General features: G+C 42.1%; 1 protein-coding gene across 1 annotated transcript in view; it reads left to right on the top strand.

The window, feature by feature from the left end:
* LOC145409344 (uncharacterized) overlaps nucleotides 1-24,418 on the top strand; it is a 155,542-nt gene that overhangs the window by 22,332 nt on the left and 108,792 nt on the right. The window contains exons 8-9 of the mRNA XM_080279814.1: nucleotides 9,908-10,100; nucleotides 11,055-11,211. Of these exons, the coding sequence (XP_080135940.1) occupies nucleotides 9,908-10,100; nucleotides 11,055-11,211 (350 nt within the window). The remainder of the gene's footprint in view (nucleotides 1-9,907; nucleotides 10,101-11,054; nucleotides 11,212-24,418) is intronic.

Genomic DNA, 24,418 nt, shown 5'->3' on the forward strand with positions numbered 1-24,418 from the left:
GTAGACTTAGGTACATATTACCCACATGAACATTTACATAAGAATAAACAAGGTTGACAGACTATACAAAGTCCTGTTAATAAGAAATTATCAGTAACAATTTCCTCGGGGTAACTAAAACTTTTGTCTGTTGACACAATGGCAAAATATATAGATAAAGAGTCTAGTTACTGTACCTCGGGAATGAAGAAAGAATTGAGACAGTGGTTCCATGGATCTCTCTGAGTCGTCACCGGGAGAGGAGCGGATGGGTGCATTTATGGTCCCCCTACCTCTGGGGACTCAGAGGCCTGGTTATTGTGAACTTTTTTTTTTTTTTTTTTTTTAACGACGTGTACTGTGTATGTAGATTGGTGCTGACAGTTAGAGAAACTTGTATTGGAGAGCATGCTGGCCTACTCTCTGTGTTACTTAAACACTGAAAAAGTTCCCCAAAGGAAAATTCGTCCCGAGGGCTGATGAAACGGGAGCTCCAGCTCTCCCTGTCATCAGCTTTCCATCCACCTTTGGAGTACTGCGCTGCTCGATATATATATATATATATATATATATATATATATATATATATATATATATATATATATATATATATATATATGTGTGTGTGTGTGTGTGTGTGTGTGTGTGTGTGTGTGTGTGTGTGTGTGAGCTCAGTGCCTAATATAAACTTTATTGTATATTTTTGTTCTGTTGTCGTACATATTGATAACTCAAGGCTTTAGCAATGTTTCATAAACTAAAGAGAATAAGTTCTATTTTTATAAGTCCTGGGAAGAAAAGAAGGAACCAAAAGCCAGAAGCCCACAGGACTGTTCCATCCTAGAAAAAATAGCAAAATAATAGTCAGCCAAATTCTTGATTCGTTGATTTCGAGATGTCTAGACACACTGCATTTAAAAGACTGGAGGTCATACGTGGTAGGAAATATAGGCAGGGGAAGACAGTTCCAGAGTTGACCTATGGCATACCTGAAGGACTGGAAATAACAGTTAACTCTTGTTTTAGAGAGCTGAACAGAGAAGAGACGAGAGTTTGCTGCTAGTCGGGTGCTACTCGCCCACCGTAGTAGTGGAGGGATGTGTGCAGATAGTTCAGAGGAGCATTGACCATTGAAATAGCAATAGAAAGGAGATAAACGTACAACAGTACTGTGGTAAGACAGAGGTTGAAGAGATCCAGCAAGGGAAGGAGAGTTGATAGGACGAAAATTCTTTGTCTGTTCCTTTTTGAGAAGAGCTGTATGTGGGGAGCCTAGCCGAACATGAGAGTTTTACTCTACACAGTGGCAGTATAACAACAGTGCAGTGAAAAAGGCAAGAAGTCGGCTTAGCACACATAATCTCTTGGAAACAGATTTTACGAGAGATGCAATTTCATCTTTCCAAGATAAATCCCGAGAAAATGAAATCTCTGGTTGTACAAAGATGATGCTGGACTGTGTCAGATATTGTAATAAAAATAGACGATACTCCAGCAGTAGATTTAGGGAGCTCGAAAGATGAAAGAACTAAGTTTTTGATGCATTGAAAAGATTTCTTTCACTCCATTCAGAAATATGAGTCACATCAGACATTAGATGTGCCATTGCCTCAACTCTTGTTTGTTTAAGTGGATAGGTTTAGCTGTACAGCTTAAAAGGTCATTGAGGAATAGAAGGAAGAGAGTTGGTGATAGGACAGAGCCCTGAGGAACACCACTACTGATAGCTTTAGAACAATGCCCGTGTACAACAGCAGCTGTAGACCGACCAGAAAAGAAGATAGAAGGCATAGATTGAAGGACATACATCGTATGAAGTCAATTTGGAAATTAAACATTTATACCAGATTCGATCGAAAGCCTTTGAGATATCAGGTCCCCATACGAAGATGAACAAGAATCTGAGAGGTAGGTGAAAAGTTCTCCAGTGGACCGTTGGTGGCGGAACCCGTACTGGCGATCAAAAAAGGAAAAAAAAAGTTCTGGTAGTACTGATGCTTTTAAATCATTTTGTTGAGAATCAATTTTCAAAAACATTAGTAATACTGGATGTCAAAGGCTGGGAATGGTAATCCTTCTTTCCGAAAGGCTGAATGAGGGCAAACTACCACTAAGAACGAAGGGTAAAAGTGGACAAAGGCGAAAGAGTTTACCTATGCAGGGTGTAAGCACAGAAGCACGTTCGTGAGTTCAACAAGAGGGAAGCTATCTGACCCAAATGCAATGCTAGAGCGGATTCTATGCTTTGTTTGACACGTGTATGTGTGTGTGTGTGTGTGTGTGTGTGTGTGTGTGTGTGTGTGTGTGTGTGTGTGTGTGTGTGTGTGTGTGTGTGTGTGTGTGTGCGTGTGTGTTAAAGAATCTAAAAAGAAATAGCCCACTTTTAGCCAGTTTTGATGCAGGGGGAAAGGGACAGCCATAAGGTCTATCTATCTATCTATCTATAGCCCGACGCCCTAATCCCGCAAAGGGTGGCCGCAGACAAAACGCCTCCAAGTCACTCTGTCACCCACCATTTGACTCCCCTCCCCCAACTCACCCCCCTCCCTCATATACCTCTCAACTCCATCCCTCCACCTCATCCTCGGTCTACCCCTCCCTCTCCCTCCCTCCACCTCACCTACATACACCCTCTTAGTCAGTCTTTCATTCTCCATCCTCTCCACATGTCCAAACCACCTCAGTGTATTTCTCCTAATCTTTTCAACCACATCCACATCTACCCCACAACGTTCCTTCACTTCTTCATTCGTCAACCTGTCCCTCCATATCACTCCACATGCTCCTCTCAAGTAACTCATTTCCACTGCTCTCACTCTTGACTTGTTCCCCTCTTGCAAGGTCCACGCCTCGCTTCCATACGTCAGGGTAGGGATCACAATACCATCATGCAGTGACTTCTTAACTTCCATACTCACCTCCCTATTTCTCATCACTGCTTTCAGTGTGCCAACAACCTTCCTTCCCTGCTGTACCCTTTCACGTACTTCATCCCCCAAAGTTCCATCCTTACTCATCACACTACCCAAGTACTTGAATGCACTCACATTCTCCATATCCTCACCATCCAACCTCACTGCACACTCTGTGACTTCATTCCTCTCAAACACCATAACTTTACTTTTGTTTACATTAACTTTCAGCTTCCTCCTCCTACACACTGTCCCAAATTCATTCACCAAACCTTGCAACTCCCATTCATCTTCACTCAACAATACTGTATCATCAGCAAACAGCAACACCGGAAGCTTCCAAATCTCACCCTCATTCATTAGGGCCACCCCCACATCCACTGCCCTACCTTGTACCTCCTTTACGACCCCATCCATATATATATTAAACAGCCATGGAGACATTACACACCCCTGTTTCAGTCCCACATTGAGATCAAAGAACTCACTCAACTCACCATCCACTCGCACCGTAGCCCTAGCTCCCTCGTACATACTCTTCACAGCACTCAACAATTTCCCCTCCACTCCATATATTCTTAGTACCTTCCACATACCTTTCCTATCTATTCTGTCATAAGCTTTCTCCAAGTCCATGAAGGCAGCGTACACTTTCCTTCCCTTCTCTAGATACTTCTCCACTAAACATCTTAGAACAAATATCTGATCTACACACCCTTTTCCCTTCCTAAATCCCCCTTGTTCTTCTCCAACTAGCTCCTCTGTCATATGCCTAACCCTATCAATGAGTATTCTACCATATATTTTACCAGTCACACTAAGAAGGCAAATACCCCTATGGTTACCACATACTTCTCTCTCCCCTTTTCCTTTGTACAGAGGAACAATTATACCTGATTTCCAGTCCTCTGGAACCCTTCCCTCTTCCCAAGCCAATCTACACAACTTCCATATCCACTCCACAACAATCTCACCCCCATACCTAAGCATTTCACCACACACTCCATCAATTCCTGGGGCCTTTCCCAGCTTAATCTTCTTCATCGCTTCCACTACTTCCGACCTACTGATCTCTTCCTCCCTCCTCTCATCTCTTCTTCTCCCAGCCATTCCCCAACCACTTATACTCACACTGCTCTCACTCTCTACATTCAACAAATCCTCAAAGTGCTCCTTCCATCTCCTCAATTTCTCTCTCTTCTCCACCAACAATCTGTTATTCCTATCTTTCACTCCCCTACTATTTCCCCTTTCACACTGCCTTACTTTCTTTACCTCCTTCCAAAACAATTTCTTACTCTCCCTCCATTTCACACTCAGATTCCTCCCAAACTCTTCATCCACTTTCTTCTTACTCTCCTTCACCAGTCTCTTAACGTCCCTTCTCCTGCTCACATATACCTCTCTCTTCTCTCTCTCATCTTCTCCCCTACCTCTACTCGCCAACCATTCACCATATGCCTTCTTCTTTTGTTCCACAGCTCGTTTCACCTCATCATTCCACCATGCTGTCCCTTGCACACCCTTGCATCTCCTCCTCACTCCACAAACCGCCTCACACGCTGCGCTTATCTCTTCCGTGAATATCTTACATACGTCTTCCACCCCTTCCATCTGCTCTAGCTCATACCTTCCCAATCTTTCTTCCACTATGCTCTTATACTCTGTCCTCTTCTCACTATCTTGCAATTTCTCCACTCTTCTCACAGGAGCTGCTTCCTCCTGTCTTCCCCTTCGCCTCCTCAACCACTTTCTTTGCAGCTCTACCTTGGCCATCACTAAGTGATGGTCCGAGACTCCATTCCCCCACCCTCTCCACACCCTTGCATCCAACACTTGTCTTCTCATTCGCTCATCCACACACACGTAGTCTATCATTGCCTTTCGTTCAACAAGTTCACCATCCATCCTCCTCATTACTCTCCATGTATACCGGTGGATCATCTTATGACGAAAGTAGGTGTTGGCTATTGCCAACCCCTTACCAGCACAGAGGGTTAAAGGTCTGACCTTGCATGGTCAACTTAAACTTTTTTTTTTTTTCGATTTAGGCCAAACTTGACGAAAGGTTGTCCGAGGTCAGATTCATACCTGAGTGTCTGTACAATATGTGTGATCAAATAACTAGAACAGTTTTCATCTGAGTTGAACAAATTTAGTGAAATAATATAGCATCTGTCATTTAGGTTGACCTACTATTTTTAGGACAATAAGTCAGAGATCAAAAATCACATGGGAAGGTCAGTTTCTAAAGATTTTTATCCTACTTGCAACAAATTTTGTGCAATTGTTTACAGTAAAGCAGGGATTCAGCGAATCGATTTTCAGAGGGATCAGTCAAATGCCAAGGGCACCGAAAAAGGTCAGATAACATGATCATAAGGCATGGCCACCTCAAACAGTTCTGATGTGATTTGAACTTAACTTGGTGGAAGGGTTTGGGATCAAGCAAGACTGAAGTAATTCGACCTTTTGAACAATCGGCCGAAGGTCAAGATAACAAGGCAGGGTGAAAAGTGCGGCTCAATGCGCAATTGGTGGTCGCAGGTGTTCACTTTCTGATTATTCCTTTCTTCTTAAAAATTTTACTTCATTTCTTACATTCTTGCACCTTTGCGACTACCAGTTTCTATATGTGTGCCAGTTTTATTTATTTTTTTTCCAAGACAGCTATTCTGTTTCCCCTCCATTTCGACACAGTGGTTCATAATAGGCTGTTGCATCCTCTATATAATTCAAGTTTTTATAGATACTTTATCCATATATTTATATTTTTAGTCAACATGACCTGCTGCTGTATTCCTGCACACCAGTATTTTTCATATCAAACTTTTCCTTACTACTCACCTAAACTTACGTCTGAATTTGTTTTCAGTGCTAAGTTAAAAAAAAAAATCGTCTTCCTCTTTTCCGCCTCGTTCATATTTTCTCATCCTCATTGTTCCTCCTTGCTTATATTTTAATTCAGGATCCATTAGAATACTGCACATCATTGGTGTTAACTCATTCTCACCTAATGCTATTCACAGTACTCCCATCCTACTCACGAGTTCCTCACCTGCTCCATTATGCACGGCGCAGTTCCTTAAATATTTTCTCCACTCTAAACCTGTATAACTCTCCACAGTGCCTCATTATTTTTCATGCGCATTTTCTATGTCTTTCTCAAAACATTTTTCAAGCAACGCCTACCACACACCTTAAAATAACGTTCCTTAATTCTGCCCAGTTTGATAATCTGTATCTGGTATAAATCTGTCAGTCACAACTCTACTACTTACCCCACTGTTATTCTAAAATTTGTATGCCTTAAAAAGTTTCATTCTTCCGTAACCTTTTCGTCTGTGTGCAGGCTCTCGCTACTAATGTTCTACCAGTCTTTAGGGTTATAGCATCTAACAATGAAACGTCTGATGATTCATTTCAGTATACTTTTCGATCTCTTAACTCACGAGACAACCGATCGCAATCCCATCCAACACTCGCGTTTTATGTTTGTTAAGTGCAGACTTCCCTTATCTTTTCACTTTTCACTAAGGTTTATAATCTATTGCTCTTACATAGCAGATTATGACGCCAGACACGCTTTCTACTACTGTCATGTTGTCCTTTGTTACATATAAAAGCCTTTCAGACACTTAATGCAGTAATGTTGTGCAGCTCCATCACTGGCTACTTCAAGATCTATCTATCTATTCTATCTATAGCCCGACGCCCTAATCCCGCAAAGGGTGGCCGCAGACAAAACGCCTCCAAGTCACTCTGTCACCCACCATTTGACTCCCCTCCCCCCAACTCACCCCCCCCTCCCTCATATACCTCTCAACTCCATCCCTCCACCTCATCCTCGGTCTACCCCTCCCTCTCCCTCCCTCCACCTCACCTACATACACCCTCTTAGTCAGTCTTTCATTCTCCATCCTCTCCACATGTCCAAACCACCTCAGTGTATTTCTCCTAATCTTTTCAACCACATCCACATCTACCCCACAACGTTCCTTCACTTCTTCATTCGTCAACCTGTCCCTCCATGTCACTCCACATGCTCCTCTCAAGTAACTCATTTCCACTGCTCTCACTCTTGACTTGTTCCCCTCTTGCAAGGTCCACGCCTCGCTTCCATACGTCAGGGTAGGGATCACAATACCATCATGCAGTGACTTCTTAACTTCCATACTCACCTCCCTATTTCTCATCACTGCTTTCAGTGTGCCAACAACCTTCCTTCCCTGCTGTACCCTTTCACGTACTTCATCCCCCAAAGTTCCATCCTTACTCATCACACTACCCAAGTACTTGAATGCACTCACATTCTCCATATCCTCACCATCCAACCTCACTGCACACTCTGTGACTTCATTCCTCTCAAACACCATAACTTTACTTTTGTTTACATTAACTTTCAGCTTCCTCCTCCTACACACTGTCCCAAATTCATTCACCAAACCTTGCAACTCCCATTCATCTTCACTCAACAATACTGTATCATCAGCAAACAGCAACACCGGAAGCTTCCAAATCTCACCCTCATTCATTAGGGCCAACCCGACATCCACCGCCCTACCTTGTACCTCCTTTATGACCCCATCCATATATATATTAAACAGCCATGGAGACATTACACACCCCTGTTTCAGTCCCACATTGAGATCAAAGAACTCACTCAGCTCTCCATCCACTCGCACCGTAGCCCTAGCTCCCTCGTACATACTCTTCACAGCACTCAACAATTTCCCCTCCACTCCATATATTCTTAATACCTTCCACATACCTTTCCTATCTATTCTGTCATAAGCTTTCTCCAAGTCCATGAAGGCAGCGTACACTTTCCTTCTCTTCTCTAGATACTTCTCCACTAAACATCTTAGAACAAATATCTGATCTACACACCCTTTTCCCTTCCTAAATCCCCCTTGTTCTTCTCCAACTAGCTCCTCTGTCATATGCCTAACCCTATCAATGAGTATTCTACCATATATTTTACCAGTCACACTAAGAAGGCAAATACCCCTATGGTTACCACATACTTCTCTCTCCCCTTTTCCTTTGTACAGAGGAACAATTATACCTGATTTCCAGTCCTCTGGAACCCTTCCCTCTTCCCAAGCCAATCTACACAACTTCCATATCCACTCCACAACAATCTCACCCCCATACCTAAGCATTTCACCACACACTCCATCAATTCCTGGGGCCTTTCCCAGCTTAATCTTCTTCATCGCTTCCACTACTTCCGACCTACTGATCTCTTCCTCCCTCCTCTCATCTCTTCTTCTCCCAGCCATTCCCCAACCACTTATACTCACACTGCTCTCACTCTCTACCTTCAACAAATCCTCAAAGTGCTCCTTCCATCTCCTCAATTTCTCTCTCTTCTCCACCAACAATCTATTATTCCTATCTTTCACTCCCCTACTATTTCCCCTTTCACACTGCCTTACTTTCTTTACCTCCTTCCAAAACAATTTCTTACTCTCCCTCCATTTCACACTCAGATTCCTCCCAAACTCTTCATCCACTTTCTTCTTACTCTCCTTCACCAGTCTCTTAACCTCCCTTCTCCTGCTCACATATACCTCTCTCTTCTCTCTCTCATCTTCTCCCCTACCTCTACTCGCCAACCATTCACCATATGCCTTCTTCTTTTGTTCCACAGCTCGTTTCACCTCATCATTCCACCATGCTGTCCCTTGCACACCCTTGCATCTCCTCCTCACTCCACAAACCACCTCACACGCTGCGCTTATCTCTTCCGTGAATATCTTACATACGTCTTCCACCCCTTCCATCTGCTCTAGCTCATACCTTCCCAATCTTTCTTCCACTATGCTCTTATACTCTGTCCTCTTCTCACTATCTTGCAATTTCTCCACTCTTCTCACAGGAGCTGCTTCCTCCTGTCTTCCCCTTCGCCTCCTCAACCACTTTCTTTGCAGCTCTATCTTGGCCATCACTAAGTGATGGTCCGAGACTCCATTCCCCCACCCTCTCCACACCCTTACATCCAACACTTGTCTTCTCATTCGCTCATCCACACACACGTAGTCTATCATTGCCTTTCGTTCAACAAGTTCACCATCCATCCTCCTTATTACTCTCCATGTATACCGGTGGATCATCTTATGGCGAAAGTAGGTGTTGGCTATTGCCAACCCCTTACCAGCACAGATGTCCACCAAAGCACTACCATTCCCATCTACTTCCGCTGGCACACCCCACTGACCAACCACTCCATCCACTCGTACATTCCCGAGTTTGCCATTCATGTCTCCAATCAACAGCACTCTCTCGCTCCTCTCAAACTTGTCCATACATGCTTCTACTTTCGCCCAAAACTCATCTTTCACTCTTGCCACTCGATCCTCTGTTGGAGCATACACACATACAATCGCCCATGCTTGTATACCTACTTTCATCCTCACCCATACAATCCTTGCACCCACTGTTCCATACTCTCTTATATTCTCCTTCCACTTCTTGCTTATCATCAGACATACTCCCTCTCTTGCCCTCTCATTCTCACTGACTCCCGCACATATACCTACACCGTATTCCCATTCTCTCATCCTTTCACCTTTCCATTTAGTTTCAGTCAATCCACATATATCCACTTTTGCATCCTCAAGCACCTGGACAATCTCTCTCTCTTTCACTTCATCATTCACTCCTCTCACATTCCACGTTCCTACTCTCAGAATGTCCTTTGTCCGTTTCTTAGTCGTCAACGTATGGTTCGTCCGGGTCCGAGGCGCTTTATTTGCTTTTTTAGTTAGTTCTTTTTACGGGGTGGGGCACTAACCCACCACTTCAAGAGCGTTCCATTTTTCATCATTTATTAGTGGCTATGGAAAGAAAATTTACACACACACACACACACACACACACATCAGATCCTACAATAACGATGACAGTAAAATTAACTCATTAATACTCACTGAGCTTCCACGATACCTGCTAATGCGGTAAAGTAACTGGGTAGCAACACCAAGGTACTGTATGCACTGGCCGTCCCACAGGTGAGGGTGGCGGCGCTGGGACAATGTCCGGAGTGCGGGGACGGGTGTGGGTGTGTGTGGCGGTGGTGCTGGCAGGAGTGGCTGGCGTGAGCGTGGGCGTGCCTCTGGCTCTGCGTGTGGATCCCGGGGCTTCCCTGCACCAGCGACTCTCCACCGCCAGGTCATTGCTCAGGGACACTCCACTCGTGGACGGGTAGGTCCCTGGCTTCTTGTCTTTCTCGTCAAGAGTTTCATGTCTTGCCCGGGGATCATGGGAAGGCTCAACAACTCAGTTTTTGGCCATCACAAAGAACAGCTTAATACTGTACGCTAAGGATCAAAATCTGTCAGTCTGCTCGTGAAGTTTTACTTATTGTGTGCACGATACGTATTTTTGACGAAATTTTTATGTGGAGAAAATTAATTATTCCAGCCCTGGAAATTGAGTCATGATGGGAATGTGTGACGGTCAGACCAGGGACCATTTGAAATGGAATTGAGATAAGGAGCCTCCACCCCAAGTGAGATAAGTCCCATCCTAAGTTTTCTTGCCTGAAAGTTTGACTGCTCTTGACATCAGGGGTTATTCATTGAAAACTCTTCCAAGATTTAGTTATAAGAGTGGGTCCTACTCACATCCATTTCTTCTGCTAAAAGTTAATAAAATAGTATCCTAATATTCTTAATAATATTTTCACCTAAGAGCTGGAAAAATTATTTTTGTATCACGTCACAGTCTATATAATCATCATCGGTATCATAACCATTGATCCCCAGAATAAATGGTGTGAGTGTGTTGCTGAACAGGAAACAAAAAAAAAAATAAAATAAAACTGAAGAAATACTAAGTACAGCTCCCAGGAAAATGGGCCACACATCCGTTCACTATTCATTTAAGCCTTTGAAATGTTCGTCTCCAACTCATAGGCAAACAGACCACGCAAAATTACACTTTACAAAGGACATAACCTCTTCATTACTAGAGATTCTTCGTAAGCTAAATATGACCATGCAGATGATGTAGGATCAAAACAATGAAAAAAAAAGTAATAAAAACACCTTGTGGATGAGGAAGCTAGGAGTTCACTTTTCTGTATTCATTCATTCTTTACAGTAAACTTTCCCATAATAATTCACCTAAGCATCAACCTTTCCGTCTCTGCCGCAGCCACAACGACCTGCCGTGGAACATCCGGAAGTTTATGCACAACCGTCTACACAGTTTCAACTTCACGGCCGAGCTCAAAAAACTTCGGCCTTGGTCTCGGTCCTCCTGGTCCCACACTGACCTGCCTAGGCTGAGGGAGGGCATGGTGGGGGCGCAGGTGGGTCTGGGTATTGGTTAGGTAAGGTTATCTCAGGTCAAGTTAGGTTAGACTAGTGTGCAGGTTGGCTCATAATAGTTAGCTATATTTTTGTTTGGTCGTATTATGCAAAGATTACCTGTATTTATGACAATCGTAATCATTCTGGGAAAAGTAAACTTTGTGTGTAGTGATGTACTAGCTACATTACAGCAATGTGCATTAAGGGAGACCGGAGATGCACCAGCCTCCTCTGCAGGGAGGTCAAGTGTGCTGTTAAACATGTGAACTTGTTCATTATAGTGATACGGCTTTTATATTTTACCACCGATACCGCTATATGATTACAGTGGCGTGCAGTGACAATTTGAAAAGCTGGTGTTCCAGGAAAAAAAAAAAAAATAACAGGAGGGAGGGAGGACAACACCCCTTGCCGGTTACTGCTCGAACTATCTGACGACGATGTCAGGATGATATTTATGTAGAATGACGCTGTACCTCCTGAAATACATATAATTCTTTTTATGTGTTGATGGAAACAGTCCCTGATATGGCCTTTGGATAAGTGAAAGAGAAAGACCAGTTTTAGAGAACACTTTTAAACCGGCAGGAAAAAGGGGCAGGGACTCTATCCCCTTTGAGCCTTATTTGTGCACGTCGTTGAATAATTATTATATTCAACCCGTGTGAGACCTTCATGGAAAACGGAGAACTAAGCATGGACCTCACAAGAGTGTGATGTGAAGGTGTGTTAATACATAGTTAAAGTAAGGGCTGTGAGACCGGTAGGACTTAAGTGTGGAAATGAGACTGAACAGGAATGTGTGCAGGATACGTATATCAAGAGGAATTGGCAACAGAGATTCGTGGAAAATACAAAGTAAGGAAGTATATTGAGAAAAGGGTAGACGTGACTATGTTTAGATGCTATGCCCTCATAAAAATAATCGATACATATAAAACAGCGAAACGGGTGTAAGGTATATGGCTGAAGGTGGAGTGAGGCATAACAGGCCAAGAACAAGGTGGGTGAACATGTGAAAAGTGAGGTGTGGAAGCTGAGGAAACTAAGAAATTCTCAAGAAGAGAGAGATGAAGAGTTTGCAAAGAAATCCGTGGCAAGATTTTGTATTAATTGTTTTATTTAATTTTTATGTTTAGTCTTTTTCATCGTCAAAATAACTGTTCAAAACGTGTATATGAAATTACTCAAGAGCGATAATTATGGGCATATGATTTTCTCGCGAGATGAACCCCGGTTCTGAAGTCTTAAATTATTGGTGAATATATATATATTTTTTAACCTCACTCACGGAGCATGCTGTTTGACTATTGTGTATTTTCGTGGTTTCTCTTGCACAGTTTTTGAGAACTTCTCCTCGCTGTATCTTTTAAATGTGAGTTACGGTTTGGAAGAAGATGATGGTGATGATGGTGATAATGATGAGTGAATAATGATAACAGTTCAACACAAGATTGAGGTAAAAAAAAATGAACTCCAGGCATTCCTGAAGGGAATACACTGAGAAATGATATTACTTGAAGGTCACTATGTTCACAAGGATCTGATGGGCACAAAGTTCATCAAGAATCTGATGGACAAATACTCCAGTCTGGCATGAAGGATCATCCAGGTTCACTAGCAAACACGCCGTGAGGCAGCTTTTAACTGTACTCTGTTTACACTAACAAGGCGCAAAAGTGCCATTTCTCTGTCTTGAATATTGAGCTGTAATGAGATTAGAGTGGAATATGGTCCTAGTCACGAAGAAGTGCTGTGGGAAGGATATTGAACTGTAGCAGTGATTCACAGTCTTTACATCTTGGAATAACCCCTGAAACATTTTTTTGGGATGAGCTGGGTGAAGTAGTGGGAGAAATGCCCAGGAGCTATAAAGTATTCGTAATGGGGGATATGAAAGGAAGAGTAGGCACTGGTCTTGAGGATGACATAATGGGTTGTTATGGAGTACCAGGAGAAAATGATAATAGGAAGTGGCCAAAGAATATGTGTCAGGAGAAGAGGTCGTGCATTTGTAACTCGTATTTCAAACACAAAATAAATATAAATGGTATAGAGGGAACGGGGATCGTGTTGAAAGAAGCCTGATTGATTACGTGTTCGTAGAGAGGTCGATAATAGGAATGGTTGCTGATACGAGGGCCGTGAGAGAACGATGTGGAGGTCTGTCAGATCATGTGCTTGTGATATGTAAGATCAAGCTGAGAGGAGTGAGGTGGCTCAGGAGAGAGAGGAGCAGTCAGGGAGAACGACTGAAAGTTGAGAAGCTGAGGAACAAAGAAATGGCAGATGATTACAGGACCAAAGTAGAGGAGTTAGAATCAGTGAATTGGAATGAAATGGATCTGGACAGCCTGTGAAATGCACATAGGGATTATTTTTGTTAGGAATGCTAAAGCAGTGTGTTGTGTGGCAAGAGTAACAAAGAAGAAAGGTACGGTATGGTGGGATGTGAAGGTTAAGAGAGCAGTGGAGGAAAAGAGGAAGAAGTGGCTGAGAGCAAGAAACACGTAAAGAGACTAGTGAAGTGGAAAAAGGAGGTAATTGATGATCTAGGAAGAAAAATGAACACCAAATACTCTGAAAATAAGCAGTTATTCTGGAAAGAGGTGAGGAAATGTAGAAGTGAAAGCGGAAAGAATTATGCTGGTGTGAAAGATGTAGGTGGTAGATTATTAACCCATGTGGATGAAATAAGGACCAGATGGAAAGAATATTTTGAAAGCCTGAAGAATGGGAATAGAGCGAGCAGAGCAACTGTAAACATGATTGGTTTTGGGGGGGGTGCAGAGTAGGAATGCAGTGCCAGGAGACGTGACACTCGCACAGGTGAAGAGTGATGTGATCCATCCATCCATCCATAGCCCGACGCCCTAATCCCGCAAAGGGTGGCCGCAGACAAAACGCCTCCAAGTCACTCTGTCACCCACCATTTGACTTCCCTCCCCCCAACTCACCCCCCCCTCCCTCATATACCTCTCAACTCCATCCCTCCACCTCATCCTCGGTCTACCCCTCCCTCTCCCTCCCTCCACCTCACCTACATACACCCTCTTAGTCAGTCTTTCATTCTCCATTCTCTCCACATGTCCAAACCACCTCAGTGTATTTCTCCTAATCTTTTCAACCACATCCACATCTACCCCACAACGTTCCTTCACTTCTTCATTCGTCAGCCTGTCCCTCCACGTTACTCCACATGCTCCTCTCAGGTAACTCATTTGCACTGCTCTCACTCTTGACTTGTTCCCCTCTTGCAATGTCCACGCCTCGCTTCCATACGTCAGGGTAAGGATCACAATACCATCATGCAGTGACTTCTTAACTTCCATACTCACCTCCCTATTTCTCATCACTGCTTTCAGTGTACCAACAACCTTTCTTCCCTGCTGTACCCTTTCACGTACTTCATCCCCCAAAGTTCCATCCTTACTCATCACACTACCCAAGTACTTGAATGCACTCACATTCTCCATATCCTCACCATCTAACCTCACTGCACACTCTGTGACTTCATTCCTCTCAAACACCATAACTTTACTTTTGTTTACATTAACTTTCAGCTTCCTCCTCCTACACACTGTCCCAAATTCATTCACCAAACCTTGCAACTCCCATTCATCTTCACTCAACAATACTGTATCATCAGCAAACAGCAACACCGGAAGCTTCCAAATCTCACCCTCATTCATTAAGGCCACCCCCACATCCACTACCCTACCTTGTACCTCCTTTACAACCCCATCCATATATATATTAAACAGCCATGGAGACATTACACACCCCTGTTTCAGTCCCACATTGAGATCAAAGAACTCACTCAGCTCACCATCCACTCGCACCGTAGCCCTAGCTCCCTCGTACATACTCTTCACAGCACTCAACAATTTCCCCTCCACTCCATATATTCTTAATACCTTCCACATACCTTGCCTATCTATTCTGTCATAAGCTTTCTCCAAGTCCATGAAGGCAGCATACACTTTCCTTCCCTTCTCTAGATACTTCTCCACTAAACATCTTAGAACAAATATCTGATCTACACACCCTTTTCCCTTCCTAAATCCCCCTTGTTCTTCTCCAACTAGCTCCTCTGTCATATGATGTGATGCGGCTGAAAAATGGGAAAGCAGCTGGGGTTGATGAGGTGTATGCAGAGATGCTTAAGTGTAGTGGAAAGAGTGGAATGGAATGCTTGTTAGAGATATGTAAGAAAGGATGGATGAGTGAAATTATGCCTGCAGAGTGGAAAAAGGCTGTGATTGTACCCCTGTACAAAAATATAGGTGAGGGAAGTGAGTGCAAGAATCATCGTGGCATATATTTACTGAGTGTGGTAGGGAAGCTATATGGAAGAATTATTATACAGAAAGTAAGAGAGATCTCAAAAGTCCTAGTAAGTGATGAACAGGGTGGATTTAGGAGTGGCAGATGATGTGTGGATCAAATATTTGCAGTGAAACAGATAGCAGAGAAGACTTGTGAGAAGGACCATAATGTGTTTATGACATTCATGGACCTGGAAAAAGCATACGACAGAGTGGACAGAGAGGGACTGTGGAAACTTTTGCGCATGTATGGCATAGATGGTAAACTGCTAGGTGCCGTTTATGGGTAAATGGGCATCTAAGTGAGTGGTTCACGATCGGTGTGGGCATGCGACAAGGTTGTGTGATGTCCTCATGGTTGTTCAATATATATATAGATGGGGTGATGAGGGAAGTAAAAACACGAGTAATGGAGACAGGGATGGCGTTGGTAATGAATGGTGATGGATGGAATATCTCTAATTTGTTGTATGCTGGTGATGCAGTACTGCTTGCAAATACCGGACAAGAACTTGATAGGCTAGAGCAGAGTTTTGCTGATGTCTGTGAGTCGTGCCATGAGAGTAAATGTACAGTAGAAAAGAGTAAAGTGATGGTTATTGAGAAAAAAAGTGACTCCCAGTGCGATGTTACAGTGAATGGAGAGAGAGAGAGAGAGAGAGAGAGAGAGAGAGAGAGAGAGAGAGAGAGAGAGAGACTGGAATTGGTGAGAGTGTTCAAGTACCTGGATACAGTGATGGAAAAAGAGAAAATGTGCAAAAGAAGTTGAAAGTAGAATGGCACAAGGAAGAAAGGTAGCTGGTGCAATGAAGGCCTTGATTAGAAACAGAGGCTTGAGTGTTGCAGCTGCACAAGGCTTACTGTACATGAAGAAGTGTTAGTGCCAACTTTAACATATGGATCTGAGACTATGGTGTGGCATGAAAATGAAAAGTCAAGAGTAAGAGCAGTGGAGATGGGACTGCTGAGGAATGTATGTGGAGTACAGAGGGTGGATAGGATTCGAAATAATGTGATTCGTGAAAGATGTGGAGTGAGAAAGTCAGTGGACACCAAAATCGAAGAGAGTGTACTGAGATGGTATGGTCATGTGGAGAGAATGGATAACAATAGAGTGGTGAAAAAGGTATACCTGAGCGAATTTGAAGGAAGAAGGAGACTAGGTAGGCCAAGGTGTAGGTGGAGAGGTATGGTGGATGAGTGTGTGAGGAAGAGAGGTTTAGATGTCGGTGAGGCTAGGGAACTGACAAGAGATCGAGCTGGCTCCATGAATGTTGTGAGAAGTGCATCATCAGGGATTTGGCACCCCTTTTTAACGTGGCAGTGTCCGGGACTCAATCGAGTAAGTTTATGTGAAGCTACAGAACGTGGTGAATGCTTTTGGCGTATCCGATAGAGCCGGGATTCCTGGAGCTTGAATGATGAATGAATGGAGGCGTGGTCCATTGGATTGGGCAAAATTGGGCTGTCTGGACAGTGCTACTCCTCACCCTGCCCTAGGGTGGGAAAGGAGGTCCGGATGATGAATATATATATATATATATATATATATATATATATATATATATATATATATATATATATATATATACATACAGTCCATAAAAAAATATAGTCCATAAAAAATCTACTTTAACATCACAAGAGAGTTCACATTACAAAGTCGATATAAGATGTACCTTCAGTTTGATGCTTGGAATTGTTTCTCTTTGCACAACTGTTGAATTCTTGGCCGAATTATTGACAGACACACTCGCAGTTCTTCCTCGATAGACAGCAGAAGATTTCTTACTTTGCTTTTACTGACTCAGACACGAGAAAGTTTGGTCGCCGAGGTATGAAGTTGAAAATTGGAGTAACATATCCATTGTTTTTGCTGAGATGATAGGGTACTCTTTTCTTGCTGAAGTCCAAAACACATTACGTGACGCTTCATTAAATTTCATTTTCAAGGTTCGATCGCACTGTAGTTCACTTAGTTCTTCTTCTTGCAGACTGAGTTGGTTTTGTGAATTTGGTGAGAACTCAGTAAAAGGGTTCTAATCCAGTCATACATATCTGATGACAAAGATGTATTTATCATGTTTTTCTGTCAGTGATCCCAAATGACTCACAGTTAATGGGATGACCTCCTGATAATCAATCTGAGTCTGAACTTAAAGTAAGAGTGGAAACATTGCAACATTTCCTCTTGAAAGGTGCGTTTTCCAAACACTGAGTTCATTCTTCAGTGCAAGAAGTTTCTCTACCAAAGTCAAAATGTTATCTTTTGAATCCTGCATGCTTGTGTTCAAGATATTCAAATGCTGATAAATATTTGCTCGATAGGCTAGTTTCAACTGCCAGTTTGTGGCTTCAAGGCATTCACACACACACACACACACACACACACACACACACACACACACAATAACAGGCTTTATTATTATATTTGAAGAAAAGCAGTAGTTACTTTCGCAGCTCGAATACCCTTGTCAAAGCTTTAACTCGTGAATGCCATCTAACCTCGGAGTGCAAAAGGAGAATCACGTGATCTTTTTGCATATTTTCACACAGCCTTGCAAACCTGCGAGACTTAAGAGGACGCTGCTTTATAAAACTGACTATGTTTAGGGTCACACTTGTTTTAAATCTTCCCCAACAGTTTTTGAAATAAGAACTTCTGGGTAAAGGAAACAGTTATTCGATAAGACCATTTTTTTTTTCCCCGCGAGTTTAACAAAACCTTGCACTTAGCTAATCACAGAGGGGGAACCATGAATGCAGATTCCAACACACCGGCTCCATGACAAACCACAAGATTCCAAATAAGATGGCAAGATTTTGAAAACGTCTTGACATTTGATCGTTTCTAGCAGGTTTTTACAGTTAAAAGAAATCCATTATTTCACCTTCGTTTTGAAACTCAACGAATGCCAGCAGCTGAGCTTTACTTGTTATATCTGTCGACTCGTCTGCTTAGAGAGAAAAATTTATATTTTTCAGCATTTCAGTCAAAATATCTGAAACATTGTTGGACATGTCATCCACACGCCTACAAATTGTACTTTCAGAAACGGCAACCTTGTCTTTTTCACATCCAGTATCTTCACCTATCATTGTTTTCACAATTATTTTACAAGCAGGTATTATTAGACTTTCAGCAATGGTGTTGCTATTCATTTCTTTGGCAACTATCTCAGCCACTAAATAGCTTGTTTCTTGGGCATTATCACTGATAGTTCCCTTCTTTTCATAATTTTTCTTTGTTTGTCCTGTGAATCTAAAAGTCTTCGAAAATAACTGTTTTATTTGGCAAGTAGCTGTGATTGGTAGAGAAGTGGTGCTTTAACTTGGCTGGGCCATAGCTGTGGTAGTAAGCTTTTTTCCCGCGAACAATGCACAAGGGAAGGGGACAATTTTCTTCTCCAGTCCATGAAACCAATGGACAAGTGGCCATCTTCTTGAACATCACTCACTTCTCTTCTTGCTGTACTCGTACTTGGTTGTAATAATTGTGATCCATTTTCATTATCAACTTCTTCGCTGACATTTCTTCTTTTCAAATACTTCAACGTGTTTCAGTCTACAGCCATACCAAAAGAGTGTTAACTGGGTGGGATTACTAAACACGACTATACACTGTGTTGCTCTGCTCACGACTGACTGATGGATTCGTGATACGGAACATCTGGGCCTAGTCTTGGTCCACTTATGGTACTCGTACGATTGATGACTGAAAGAGAAATGTTATCGGTTTTTAGCCTGATAATTTTGTAAAATTATATTTCAGTTTATTTCTTTATTTCTTTATGCTTATATATTTATTGCATGATTTCTTGTGGACCCCCTGATGATGGTCTGCAGACCCCTAGGGTTCCGTGGAACCCTGGTTGGGAATCACTGTCTTTTCCTGCCACTGAGCTACAGAAATAAGCTGTAAATGTACGAGAATCTCCGCCAGCTTAAATTGAATAAAATATACTGTAATGAAATCTTTAACCTAATCTTTAACTTAACCACATCTGGGTTCATTCCCCTGCTCAGACGCTGCTCTTAATATGGTACTGTACCCCACACAATGTCCTTTCAGTCACAGGACCCAAATCCGCTCTAGGGATCAAGATATGGCCTTCACTATAGACAGTAGACAATCTGGTGTGGAGGCTGATTGCACAACATTCTGACACTTTCGAAGTGCCGGACTGAGATGAGGATGAGGAAGTTGATTACGGTAGGACGGTGATGATACAAGTGAGGACAAACATGACGATGATATAGACTAGGACGGAGACGAAATGATGGTGTGGAAGACGGTGATGGGCAACACTAATTAATCTAAAAAGTCATATCTCAAATAGGGGGTTGGATCATGCTTCTGAATAATGGCGAAAGAACTGAACACTGACCTCAGCAGGTAACTGAAGTTGGATCCTTAAGCAGATGACTGAAGAAGTCCTACGGAATGTGTAAGGTGACCCTAGTCCTCTATAGGTAATGCAATGATGTAAATGCATGTAAGAGGTGATTGGTATAATGAAGTAAATCGATGCGGCATGAGACTGTTTTGTTCTTAGTGCCTGTGTAGGCTGGCACAAAGTAGATTCTTTGGTCAAAGTTAGCTCGCTTGGCGTATTCCTAACCACATACACGCTCTCTGAATTGTCATGTAATAAATGAAGTAAAACTTGACAGGTTGACGACAGTCAGAAGCATGAACTGAACACAAACCCAAAGAAACCATACACGAATTGACACTGAATCAAAAAAAGTACTCTGCATGTCTGCCACCTTATATTAACATATACTGTATAACTTATTACACGGCTCCCACTGATTACTGTAATGAGCGAATTCCGAATACATTCAAGTAGATAACACAGAACTGGAGGCTACTAATGAGGATACTTTTTCCTGGTACCTGAACCCGCAGCGTTTTCCTCGGATGTAAGGACAAGGACAGACCTGCTATGGATGGAACTGATTAGACATTTTCGCCCAGACTTTACCTCACTTCGCACCACTATAGATAATGTAATAACTGAAATTAAACTTGACGAGTTAATAGGAGTCAGGGGCAAGAATCGAACGTGAACCTAACGGGATCTTAAACTGCGGTCTAACCACTGAGCCAGGATGAGCAAATCGCATAACTATTACTATCCAGGGTTTTATATAGTTCATGAAAAACAAGCGTCTAGTGACACTTTTTTCCCAATTCCCCTTCACAGTGGAAATAGCAGGGTTTTGGTTCAACTCTTCCTTTCCTGTAATAATGCTCTATCTTTGGGATTCTCTGGTAATATCTTTTATGCAGGCAACTTGGAATTGCTTGGGTTGGAAATGTTAAGGATATTAACTCTAAAATTTAAACCTTAAACCCAATGAGACCCCGTGCAAAATTTCAATAACATAGAAAACCAAAAAGGGCACTCCTCATGTGCAACACCAGAGCCCAACAACTTTTTTTTTTCAATAGGTTGATTGGTGGGAAGAGAAGAGGTATGATCATGAAAATACAGTAAGTGAAACCTGAAATATTGTTATGGTATAGTTGTATGGTGTAGATTATTGTGGATGTTAATATCAGGGTTAAGTGTTTTTTGTTGCCTAATTTTTATTTCCACGATATCCCAATGTGTGTGTGCGCGCGCGTGCGTGCGTGCGCGCGCGTGCGTGCGTGCGTGCGTGCGTGCGTGTGTGTGTGTGTGTGTGTGTGTGTGTGTGTGTGTGTGTAGGAATGAATTTCTAAGCTAAGCTACGGACTTCTACCCATATAGTTAAGTAAAATTACGAATTAAGGGCCGAATATATGACTCTGTCCTATGACCTTGACTTTCTCCCAAGTACTGTCAAAATCTAAGTACTTCTTTCTTCCCTAACCATTAATCCTTCCACCGAGTTTGGTTTAAATCAGATCTAAAGAGCTTGAGTTGACTTTGTAGAGAAACCTTGACTTTCGACATTTCCTTATGGCTGCAACTTCTTACTGGCTGCTCTCAAAGTCGATTCTGTTTATCCTGGCTTTACCCAGAATCCATCCACAAAGATTGGAGTACATTGAATAAATTTTTTTCAGTTGACATGGCGATGTGACACTGACTTTGACCTATTGTTCTCAAAAATATGTGGTCAGCTTCTAGAGTGATAGTCAACTCATCCACCAAATTTAATCCAAATCAGATAAAAAAATGTATTAGTAATTTTGTTTCCACAGAGAAAACAGGTCTAACACTAATTTTGTCCTATCACCTTGACCTTAGATGAATTGCTTTCAAAACTGAATCCATTCTTGCTTGTCTGACCCCTTCAGTTACCACGAAGTTTGGTTCAAATCATATTCAAACTCTTTGAGTTGACCTTGCCCTGTGACCTTTAGTCTTTTAACTTTCCATGTGATCTTGACCTTCGGCAGATTGTTGTATGAATCAACCCTTTCACTCCTGTCTTATCCTCAAACCCTCCGCAGAATTTGTCTGAAATCGGAAAATACCGATAACTATTTAAGCTGACCTGGTCCCGTGACCTTGACTTTTCACTTACTGTTCTAAAAACATGTTAATTCCTTGGCCAGTTGTCAACCGTTCCAGCAAGTCTGGCAAAGATCGGATAGAGTCTGAAACACTTTGTTAATAATGAAGACATGGGCCCAGCTTTGACCTTGACCCGTGATCTTGAACATTGATTGTTCTCAAAGAATCACTTCAATCTGGCCTAATCATCAGCCTTCCTTTAAGTTTAATCTTAACTGAACAAAATCTTCAAGCTGATTTTGATAGGGAAACGTTTGACCTAGTCCTGTGGCCATGATCTTCTGAACAATTGGTTTACTCATTTGTAGTCTCTAAACTCCTTCACTAAATTTGCCTACAGTCAGATATAAACTGTTTGAGTTATTTCGTTCACACACACACACACACACACACACACACACACACACACACACACACACACACACACACAATTCAAACCATAACATCCCTTCCCCTCAATTAGACCTTCAGACATAAAACAAGTATGGGGCAATAAGCCATGTTTGGCCCTTAGCCCGCTTAAAAAATTCCATTAATATACACCCGAATTAAAACTAAAATGTATGAGGGAGCCATTTCGTCTCCTTAGACTCGCAGCCATGAAAAGGTGGGTGATGCCTGCCTTAAACCTACATCAACAGTCATGCAATTTTTCAGCTCAGTATTCTGGAAATTGTGGCAATGCACGTTGAACAAACAGATCAACATAATAATCGGAACGCGGAGACGGTGGTTAAGAAATCATTACCCACTGAAAATGGGTGTGGTACTTCTAACCTCATTATGACAAAACAAACTATGAATAACATATTGTCGGAAAAGGCTTAATTTATATGCCAGTATGACTGTGATCCTTCCAGTTTGGAGTTTGAATCAGAGATTCGACTTTACGGTCTGGTATAAGGTTTGGGGATCAATGATATGGGTTCAGGTGGAGTGCAGGACGGAACACAGGGTATATGGAATAATAAATGTACATGGCAATCAAGAGCTGACACCAGAACACACACACACACACACACACACACACACACACACACACACACACAAAGTAATAACGATCTATTCGACCATAAGCATGTGCCCTGACGAGAACAATTGTCAAAACTGAGTGTCTCGGAAAACCAGTGAGTTCTGATGCATATGAAAATCGACTTGCTCATGAAGCTCTGCAGACAATACTCATAAAATATGCATCTTTTAGATCTTAGAGCCTCATCATAAGCATCAGCTGTTTCCTGATAACTGTGACAGGGAAATGGAATTTGCTAAAATCTTTCTGAGAGGGCATGAGGGCAGGCCAGAGTTTTTTTGAAACATTGCAACTGTTGGCTGTGCTTTTGAGTTTGTGAATCACGACAGCCATAAATTCAGGTTTGAATATACTCTGCTCACATTATGAAAAATTTCAGAGTCGTCTAAATGTAGGCGAGGAGTCACACCCTCTACAGCCATTAGAATTTTCGCTTTTGGAGGTTGCAAAGAATGGTAAAAGACACATAACGATGGTGCAGATTCGTTCAGACCAATTATTTAAAATGGAAAAAATCAAAATCTTGATTTCATGTAGGACGAGACAACCCCTCAGTTTGCAAACGTTGTCGACTGATGACTGGGTGAATGTGGCACGCATGAATTCATGTGGACCATATTTTGACATTCTGCTCTGCGAATAACCCAGAACTAAGTTATAGAACGAAACAAAGAAATCTTAATTAACCGATCATAGCATATCCAAACGTGAGGTACTCGTAGTATTAACCCCTAAACCGCAGGGTTGTTTTGGTGCGACTTGTGTGTCCCACTAGGATATTCGAGCTCCATCAGACTTTCTAAAAATATATGCCAGAAATCAGTTATTAGTCCTAGAATATTATAATTACATATGCATATGGCACATACCTTCGGCTTTCTCCTGGGATGATTGTTGAGCCTTCGTCTAGTACCATAGGACTTGTGGAGACCTCTGAAGTTGGGTAACGAAGTCTCCACTTTGCACTTCCCGACACCCCGTAATATGATCACCACAACCTGATATTATTACTAAAAACACTATTCTATGATTTTCAAATAGTTTGGAATCCATACTCAAAAAAAAAAAAACACTGTGAAAGCAACAAAAATTACGAGCGCGTACGAGCCTCCCACTTGCGCTCATTCCCCGCTGGTATTGTCATTTATTATTCATAAAAACACTCACCCTTTATATTCCTATTACTTTATAACACTTATATATATCTGCAGTATTTATCCTTAAGTTTCCTTCAGTAATAGTAGTTTATTGTCACTGTAGGCATTCAATTTCTCTTCCAGTATAATACGTAGAGAGCCAAGGTTTCACTTTCACTGTCATAATTTCAAGTATT

The sequence above is a fragment of the Coenobita brevimanus genome, chromosome 80, assembly GCF_032717465.1.
Source record: "Coenobita brevimanus isolate Jiangsu-jjx chromosome 80, ASM3271746v2, whole genome shotgun sequence".
NCBI lineage: Eukaryota > Metazoa > Arthropoda > Malacostraca > Decapoda > Coenobitidae > Coenobita > Coenobita brevimanus.